The sequence below is a fragment of the Zingiber officinale genome, chromosome 5B (genome assembly GCF_018446385.1).
Source record: "Zingiber officinale cultivar Zhangliang chromosome 5B, Zo_v1.1, whole genome shotgun sequence".
Taxonomy (NCBI): domain Eukaryota; kingdom Viridiplantae; phylum Streptophyta; class Magnoliopsida; order Zingiberales; family Zingiberaceae; genus Zingiber; species Zingiber officinale.
This window is the reverse complement of record NC_055995.1, coordinates 5,881,384-5,891,371: the sequence shown is the minus strand read 5'-3', so window position 1 is coordinate 5,891,371 and position 9,988 is coordinate 5,881,384. Positions and strand designations below refer to the sequence as shown.

The window sequence follows — 9,988 nt, the reverse complement described above, 5'->3', positions numbered from 1 at the left end:
TCGAAAATAATCTTCTAAAGACTAGTTAATGCACACAATACTATATAATATAATCCAAAAATTCATTATTTTAGAAAAAAGAAATGACAAAATATTATTGATAAAAAACTAATTTAAAAATAATTAAATATATGTTTAAATAATTTAAAATCCAAATAAGATGAAAAAAATTAAAAAAAAAAAGATAAAATTTTCTAAACATATGAAGAGGATTTAAATTATATTTTTTAGATTTAAAATAAGGTGGTTAAGGATAAACTTTGAAATTTATTAAAGATCTCTGAACGATTCATGGTTCAATTCGAGTCAAAAATTATGACCTCTTAAAACTTTCACCAATCCTGCTGCGATCCTACTACAAAGAATAATTCTACACAATTCTAAATCAATTTTGAGTTTCCAAATCGTAGGATCGTACGATCCGAATCGTAATTTTGCAAACTATGACATGAATCACGTGTTAGAAAAAAACAAAGCTCTTCCTATCTCTTAACCACTTAATGATCAACTTATAACTTAACTCCATGATTTATCTTTTTACAGGTTACCTAATCGATGGATATTTTTATGATACCTAGTTTTATAAGAATAAAAGATTGTTATTTGTACAAATCATTCAAATTTTAGAAAATCATGTAATCAAACCTAGGAAAACATAATTAAGACGATTATCACAAACAAAAGGTGTTATAACTCTCCTTAAGCGGCCAAATATCATCAATACCACAACAAAATACAAACAAATAAATCACAAAAACATTTTACTCTAATACTTCAGTCTTTTACCTGGAAAGGATCAAACACCCATATTTTTTATCCACTAAAAATTAACCCTAAAATCCATTAAAACAAACAACCATACAAGCATGATCTGCAACAACCCACGAGGAGAAGAAGAATGGTCCGTAAAATAAAACTTCAATAATAAGTGATATTATTATCTAATACAACAGTAAGCATTTTTACATCATGTGCAACATGCAATTGTATGCATCTCATGTTATCTTTCAACTTCACAAGTTTCATTGATGATTAATAAAACTAAAAACGCCTCTCCAGATCACATGTACATTCAGCACAAAAACTTTTGGAATAATCATTTGGTTTACTTCTTTCACCATTTTCAATGAACTGAAAACAAGAAACTGCTCTCTAAGAATCTAGAGACCAGTTAATTGTAAATGCTCTCTAATCCTAATACTCAGCAGAATCAAAACCATTAAGCGCTTTAGTCTCGCCTATTTGAAATCAATTGGGTGAATCTTGTCTGACTACATGGCCATTAAATTCCATCGAGCTCACAAAACAAAGCTCAGGAGTCCCATCTATGCAAACATCATATAACCCGAAGGGCAATCCTGCCATGAGCAAAACTAGTAACCGTGGAGCTCACTTAAATCCTTTCATTTGTCTGAAAAGTGTCGATAACAAACAGACAACTGAAGCACCTTAAAACGACTGAACTATGAATGAAAAGAAGCATGAGTGGCTCTTCTCATTTCTCATGTACAGCTGCCTGAGACAAAGCACTGCATCAGACATGTTTACAAGTATTAATTAGCTGCATATCTGTACTGTCAGGCATCAATATACCAATCTGGATTAATAACATAATCTGGTATCTAATTCATTCTCAGCATTGATCAGCAGGAAGGGTATTTGAACTAATAGCCTCTTAGATAGCCACTAAACTTACATCACTCGAAGATTGTCCTGATCAAAAGTGAAGAGAAACTTTACAATCAGTCGAAACAAATTGCAATAGCATTTCAGAAGGATGGAGATAGGCATCACATTCTATCAGCTCAGCTTAACTTGATCACAACTAACATTCTGATACTGAAGAAACTGAAACCTGAGAACTTAAGGATGGAGTCTGCACTGAAAAGAGTAAGATCCAGATAGAAATCATATTAAAAGACACTGCTGGCTACAACTAGTGCAGATGAAGCACAAACATCCATAAACAACAGTTTGCAAAGACAGATTCCAGTGTCCTAATGAGAGGAGTTTACATGTCTCTCAGTCTTGAACAAAACAACTGCATTGTTTCACATGCCACCCTGATTTACCTAGTCCACCAGAAGCATTAATAGCGAACATCGTAGGATGATGGACGTCCACCCCTACCAGGACGATCATAAGGCCCTGACCTTTCCCTGAAACTTCCACCATTGTAGCGAGCAGGTCCACCAGACCCATATCTGTCGCTTCCACCACCACGTGATCCATCTCTATCATAGCCACTGCCACCTCTTGGCGCCACATCTCTATCATAGCTACCAACATGAGGCCCATCCCTCTCATAGCTTCTCTCCCTGCTGTATCCATTATGTGCGTAATTCTCTGGTCCACCTCTATGTCTACCACCTGAAAAGTGATCACCAGGAGGCCCATATCGTTCACGACCACCACCATAACGGCTGTCCCTGCTGTCTATATGGTCTCGGTCACCATAGTAGCCACCATCATAGCGATCATCAATGAAACGATCATTGTGATCATGTCCCCCTCGCCCATCACCTCCAAATTTGGAGCGAGAGGAAAATCGACCATCATTACCTCCTCCAGCAGATGTGCACTCACGCGCCCAGTGTCCAAGACGACCACACTTAAAGCATTCATCAGAACGCCCTGCAGGTGGGGGTCCATCAACACCATGATAGCCTCCCCTACCATAGGACTTGTACCCACCACCATCATAGCGAGTGTTATCTGTGTTCATTTTAGGCTCAGCCTTGTTCACTGAAATGACACGTCCATCCAGCTCGCATTCATGCATCTGGCTAATAGAGACCTCAGCTGCACGTGCATCAGAAAATGTCACAAATCCAAACCCACGAGAGCGGCCAGTATCTCTCTCAACCATAACCTACAAATGAGAAGACTACTAAGCAATAGATACTGCTATTCAAACTAGTTACCCTGCATATGGTCAGACAAGTAATGTAATATCTCGCTTAAATTCCACTAACCCAAAAAAAAAATCTCAAAATATGTATTGCTGTCAAAATCATGTATGACATTAGGAAAATAACCGCATGAAGAAACAATATAATGAGGCATAATGCTTAAATGAACATAACAAAATGTGATGGTCCTATAGCTACTAAATTCCTCATTTCCAATTTTAATTCAAAAGACAAAAATGAAATTGCAGCAACAGCCAATATAAGAACCATATGAGCAGGGACGCAGAGAGACAACAAGAAATAACATTTAAATTTATTAATAGGAATTTATTGTCTTTTTACCCGGTAGAATATTTTGGTGGAAATAGAAGAGACAGTCTAAAAACACCAGTTATCCATGTGAATGCACTGATGTGCTCACAAAGGAAATTCCAAGAACATACAAATGTAGCAAAATCAGCTTAACTATTAATTATGAAAATATCAAAAAATGTGAAAAAATGCATGAAAATATAAATATTTTCAAGTTTAATTAATCATGCTCCCTGCATCCAATACATCCCATGGGCTAATTTCAGTAATATTAAAAAAAATGAAATATTGTTAAGATGTGATGAGAATATAAATATAACTAGATAAAAAAAGAAACTGTAACTTGTATAATAGAAAAAAAAAATGGGAGGGATGAAGGATGAGGAAAAGTAGTAATAAAACCACGAAATGGCAAAAGAAAAGTGGCATGGGTAAGGAAATTGATAATCATAGACTGGAGGAATTTTCATTGTACTATTGTTAATGTTACCTGAAATGGTCACTCTATTTGTATTACTGTTGGTAACAATATTAATACCAAACTTCCCTGGTATGGATAAGAGTATTGATAGTATTAACAGTAATAATACTGGTAATGATAATTAATATAGGTAATGGTTTGATTTGTGTGTAGAATGATAAAGGAGAATATGCAATGAAATTTATAAAGAAACATTTCGGCCTTTCTCCTAAAATAATACCACGCATGAAAAGACATGCATAATCATCTATTACATGGAGAACTGCATAAGTTGATGGAAATGAAGTTTATACAACAAAGAGATTTGGTATGCAAATATGCATAACAAAAAAAAGTTAATTAAATAGAGATTATCCGTGTTTAAATTCAATATATTTGCTAACACAATTTACCTGATAATGAAGTGATACTGATGAAGATCAATCACCTCATTTGTCAATTAACAATGTGATATATTCAGACATTTCACTGCATTTTTGTTTGTGTGTGAAAGAACCCACAGCCTATTGTGATTAAAGAAAAACCCACGTATGACGGTTTTACCATCCAATATAGACATCTGATAATACAAAACCTTGCTGACTCTTCATCTTACAACCAGTAACAATGCTCACTTTCAGGGCAATGCAACCCAATGAAACAGGCTCAACAAAGCACAATAAACAGTTCGATGACCTTGATGGATCAGATGATGTAAACAATTGAGTTTATGCTTGGACTCTCGTACTGTTTCAATCTTAAGCTGGTGTTTCCTTAAGAACAAAATAAGCAACTCTTCAATACCACCTTCAAATCAGATTTTCCTAGACGGTGAATAAAACAAAACACTGCAACAACTACCACAACTAAATTGCCATAAAAATCTCATCTGATTCAAATATGCAGATTGCACAACAGTCAAAATCTTAAGCTCAGAGACAACAGTCAAGTGAGCAGTTGATGAGAATCAAAAAATCTAGAGCATGAAGAGTTGGCCAGTTCCAGAACCACATTAAGAACTCTGAAAAGGCTAGGAAGAAGCTTGAATTGAGATAACTCAAGCGACAATATGAATCCAAAAACAACTTTTGCATCCAAGGATCCCCGAAACACACACCAATAGTCAAAGGAACAGCAAGCAACATGATAACACTAATGCTAGTACTATCACTCTGATATCCCGTATCATTCATTACTGGTTCTTATGAACAAAATTTTAAGAAAGTTAAAGTAAGCATCTAACTACATGTATCTGGCGACAAACCTAAACAAAATTAACCACATATTTTGCTTTAAGAAAAAAGCAGCTGAAAGGCCAACTTTCAAAAGAAAGGGATGGAGATCTTATAAAAAGCGCAATTTGATGCAGAAGATGAGGAAATCAAGATAAGGATGGTATGGAGTAGTAGCTTTCCCTGATTGGGTAATGACGATATAATAACCTGAGATTCAAGAGTAAAATTGCAAGAAAAGGGAGCAGCTTCTTTTTCTGAAAAATTTTACAATTCAGCAACTGTCAATTAGGGACCTTCTGCTGGTTTTGATGTTACTGTTGGTTACTTTGTTGTTCTCTGTCAAAGTCAAGTTGCTGAAATGATCCAATTTGTTCAGAAAGAAATGCCCAATTAAAAAATATTTCCTTCCGCTTTCTACACATTTTCCAGCTACAGTGACACTCATTTCTGCTTAATGGTTTGCACCCAAGCACAATTTTCACCTTTGAAGTAATGTCCATTCTCACATGCCTATACATCCTTCTAGAAAACCGTCTCCATTTAGAGTGACACTCTAAAACCTCAAATATTGACACAAAAAATTTTAAACAAAGGCAATAACAAGCAAGAAGTGGTTGCAATCCTTCTGCTTACTGAAGAGGTGATAACGTGTGAAATCTGCAACTCACTTAACACAGAGTTTGATGAGCCAGAAGCCCTGGGAAAGCTTATTCTGAATTGAATTGATGAGTCTGTTAAAGATCTTTCAAGCATCCCTCAGAGAAGCTAAAGAGATTCAAAATCAACAACAGAACACACTTCCAGTGGATTTCTCAGCAGACACAGTGAAGAGCAGAAAATGAACTTTACCTAGACAACTCAAATCATGGATCAAGAACTTGAGTCAAGCCAGCATTCCCATATGTCTAGAACATTGGGTGTACAACTCAATGATCAATATGGTATCATTCTCTTTTAATCTCAAAGTGTTTGCTTAGGTGAATATTAAACCAAAAATCACACCTCTAGAAGCCTTTTATTGTCAGCAAGGCAATCCACTGACTAGAAGATAGGTGTTGTGATCTGCTTCCCATGGATTTCTCAGCAGAAACGTTGAAGAGCAGAAAAATGAATTTTACCCTAAACTAATAAGCAGACAAGTCAAATCAAGAATCAAGCATTTGATTCAAGCCAACATTCACTCATGGTGCACGACATGGAATGCCAACAACTCAAATGGTATTAGTATGGCAATCTTCTCTTTTAGTCTCAAAGTGTTTGCTTGGGTGAACACTCTCACTAAAATCCATCACCTGAGAAGCCTTTTCCCATCAGCCAGACAATCCACTGAATAAAAGTTAAAGCCTTATGGTCTGGAACACTCTATTGAATATTAACCATGCAACTCAATCTTGATTTCTCTCCGAAACTAGTTCATAACATTGAGACTGATAAACAGTAGTCAGATAATATAACCCATGAGGTCTCTGAGTTGACTGGAGAGTTGAATGTGCAAGTTTTCATAATCCAACTGTGAAAGCACCACATCAGCCAGAAAACAAAGAGCAGGCTCCTGCTTGAGAGATTTTAACCAGGAGATTATCTATAGATAAGTCATTTACCCAGATAGAAACAAACAAACTTATCCTCATGCCACCACGCATGACAAACTAAGATCGATGGTTATCTTGCACGTTCACCTAAGGACGAAGTAGGATTGTACTCACGTCAAGCCCAGCAGCCAAGAAGACATCTTATCATGTCAGATAAATTTTCAATGATAAGAGACATAAAAAATGTAAGAGTCAGTTGCACAGACAAAAAAAAATAAATGTAGAGAATCAACGAGTAAAATAGTTGCCGACACAGTTCGAAACAAGTATTTATGTTGCTTGTTTAGAACTGATGCAACAAAATTAGATGACTGTTGCTTTTCTTAACTCAGAAAAATCCAATTGAGAACACACTCTTTACCGTTCATTTCACAATGATCTTATTCATTCGGTAAACAAATTGACATTTTTAATATGCAATTGAAACCTTGTCAAACCATGAAGAAAAATAAGTCATCTTGCTTGTTGGATGAAGATCGAATCAGATAAGTCATAGGAAAGAAAACCCTAATTGAATTTGCCGAAACGAAAAAAAAAAAAGAGGAAACGATTTATACTTTAGCCTCGACGACCTTTCCAAACCGGCTGAACTCCGCCTCCAGCCGCCGCTCCGAGGTATCCCTCGATAAGCCACCCACAAAGATCCGGTTCTCTTCCTTCGCCGACATCACCGTTACAGATCCCTCTTTCACAAAATCTACAGAGAAACAACAAATCCCCGACGATCAGTAAAAAATCATTTGGCTCTCGATCAGAAACACAAAGAAGCAATAGCAAAAGGCTGAAACCCTACCAGGAACCGGATCGAAGAGAATGCAAACCCTAGGCGAATAAAGGTGAACCGCGCACGGCAAGCTTTTAAAGGCCTTTTTCTAGGAAAGTGCAATAGGATGCCTCGCGGCGCACGTTGAAGGTTAACCTGGTCTAAGATTGATTGGATTATCGGCTATATCAGAAGTCAGAACCGCATCTGAGTATTTATATTATTTAATTTAAAAATTAAATATATTTGTTGATAGATAATTTGTAATTGTTAATATAAAAATGGTAGTGATTCTGATGAATAACATATTGAAGTAAATAGTTTAATTAAATTATTATTTAAATCTAATTTTAATACTGGAGTTATTTCTAATGGTATGTAAATCTCAATTATTAAGCCCAATTGAATTTTTTAATTATTTTTTAACTGTTAAAAAAATATCGTTCCATTTGCAAGGGTGAAAGTGACCCAACTTACACTGATGTTATATACTATGTTTACTTCGAGGTGCGACCAAGAAGAGGGATAGGAATGCTTAAAAAAAAATAATATCTATGAAAATACCGTAAAAGGAAGAGGGAAAAAAAGAAAAAAAAAATAAAAAAGGAAAAAATAGGTGACACCTTCCGCTCCGGTCATCGCCGAGATGATGTGGACTATGATGTTCGCGATAGGATATCAAAATTATTATCCAGGTACTCGTGGTGTGAACCTCAGCTACGAAATATTTGTAGGAATTTTTCTTCCAAATGGGGGGCGTAATTAAAGGATGCTGAGTTTCTGGGCTAACCACCACATGTCCTTCCTGATTTATCTTGATGGCCGATGAAAAATTTTCCTAGAACCGGATCGATCACCCCCAAAATAATCAATGATACTAAATGAGATTATCATTTTTTTTTCCCTTTTTTCAAATTAGAAATGACAAACACTCAAATCGACAACAATCAAGTAGATCACACGCATATTACTTGAGATGTCGGCGGATGCTCCCCTCCATTGCCACCTCTTTCGACATCTCGTATCTTCTCCTTCTATTCTAAGCTCTCGCTAGCAATAGCAAAGGTTCTCTGGGCAGGGTTCGACCGCCGAGTGCACAAAGACCTTCTTCCAGTGCTCACAGCATCGTCGGCCGGCTCAAGCTGTGTGAAGGTGCCTCACGAGGCTGCCGCCTTGGGTTGGTTGTGCTACATTTGCGCAAGGACAATGAGGATGGAACCGTGGAAGGGAGCTAGTTGATTCACATGAAAATGAGACACAGTTGATACACTGAAGAAATGTTTCATTGCAAGAAGGAGAAGAGAGCAGAAGGGAGCTAATTAATTAACTAACATCAGTGGTGGTGGAGTAGATCAGAGGCGTGGAGATTCTCCGCACGCTGCCGTGAAGTCAAGCCTTTGCTAGAGCATCCAAGCCGTCGTGCGCTGGAACAGAAGAAGCCTGCAAGTTGAGTTTGGCTGCTTTCTCCACCGCTCTAGTGGCCGCAGAGGGCGAGGAGAGAAGGAAGAGGAGGAGCAACAACAGCTGAAGGAGCGGTAGGAGGAGAGGCGGCGACTGTAAGTGAACTAGCAGTGCTGCCCGTGTCATGGCGCCGATGGAGAGGTGGTTGTGTGTGCCGCGGCAGGGGAAGATCAAGAGGATTTGGACGAACGAGAAAAAAAAACTTAAAAGATACGTTTGGTTCAAATTATCATGTATAATCTTGGTTATGTGATTATCAAGTAATCACATAACCAAGATTATGTGGAATAAAACATAACCAAATATTATTTTGTTCAACTTTTACCTAGGTAATGCAATAAAAACTTGTTTATTTGAAGGTTTTAATGAATAACCTAATTTAATATTTTACTATATTACCTTTAGTTATAAAACCAACCATATATATTATTATTATTATTATTTTTAAGCCCCCTCAGATGGGTTCAGTGGCTAGCATATGAGATGTTGCTATTATAAGGTCTGGAGTTCGAATCTCGACAAAGCGAGGTAAATGACTCCCTTATGTGCTAGTTGTTGGGACCTTGACGTTCGCTAGAGGGGGTGAATAGCGTCTCACCCAAATCGTCGCTTCCTATGCTTGTTAGTGCACAGCGGAAACAAATACTAACAAACAAAAGCAAAGCTAACCCTAGAAAACAATAAACAAGAAGCAAACCCAATGACACGTTGTTTAACGTGGTTCGGAGATGAAGCTCCTACTCCACGGCTGCCCATAAGGTGGACGATCCCGATCCATCGGTGGATGACTCCCCGGAAAACCTCCGGCTAACTCATGTAGCTCCTTGTGGGTGGAGAAACCTCGCCACAAACTCTCACCAAGGACTCTTGAGAGGCTAGGGCACTGGTAGACTACTAATAGGGGTTAACCACCTCTATTTCGTCAACCTTAACCAAGCTTCCAATGCTTGGTTATATAGGCTACAAGTTAGAAAACCCTGCCTACCAATCGATTGCCAAAACATGCAGTCAACTGCCCTTCGTGGAAATTCAACCGTTGCAACCCAACGGCTCGATACTAACTCTCTGTTCGCTCCCAGTCGACTGCACTAGTCGACTGCACCAGTCGATTGATGAAACCACCAGTTGACTGCTACAGTACTGCTACAATAACGCTACAGTACTGCTACAGTAAACCCTAATTCTAAGATTTTACCCTGAGTACATTCACTCAGCACTCGTTCTCGCCCGACCAACCTAGACCTAGCCTTCTA

At 37.6% G+C, this 9,988-nt stretch overlaps 1 protein-coding gene across 5 annotated transcripts; it reads right to left on the bottom strand.

Annotated features, from left to right (window-relative positions):
- Positions 1-906: 906 nt before the first annotated feature.
- Positions 907-7,350, bottom strand: LOC121984029 (glycine-rich RNA-binding protein RZ1C-like). 5 transcript variants are annotated; one of them, XM_042536792.1, is made up of 4 exons: positions 7,069-7,205; positions 6,521-6,598; positions 4,098-6,429; positions 907-2,872 (listed from the first exon to the last, which is right to left on the bottom strand). In XM_042536792.1, exon 4 carries the CDS (start codon positions 2,867-2,869, stop codon positions 2,090-2,092), a length of 780 nt encoding a protein of 259 aa, XP_042392726.1. In that variant the 5' UTR covers positions 2,870-2,872; positions 4,098-6,429; positions 6,521-6,598; positions 7,069-7,205; the 3' UTR covers positions 907-2,089. The 5 variants fall into 5 exon arrangements, with proteins under 5 accessions (XP_042392726.1, XP_042392722.1, XP_042392724.1 ...); XM_042536788.1 differs by lacking the exons at positions 4,098-6,429; positions 6,521-6,598 and adding an exon at positions 7,305-7,350 and having other exon boundaries at positions 7,069-7,208; XM_042536790.1 differs by having other exon boundaries at positions 4,098-6,651; positions 7,069-7,208.
- Positions 7,351-9,988: the final 2,638 nt, after the last annotated feature.

Bases quoted from the DNA above. Each gene is read 5' to 3' on its own strand.
- LOC121984029 (XM_042536788.1), bottom strand. From the start codon at position 7,179: ATGTCGGCGAAGGAAGAGAACCGGATCTTTGTGGGTGGCTTATCGAGG. The intron at 2,873-7,068 runs GTATAAATCGTT...TCTCATTTGTAG, and splicing joins GAAAGGTCGTCGAGGCTAAA to GTTATGGTTGAGAGAGATAC.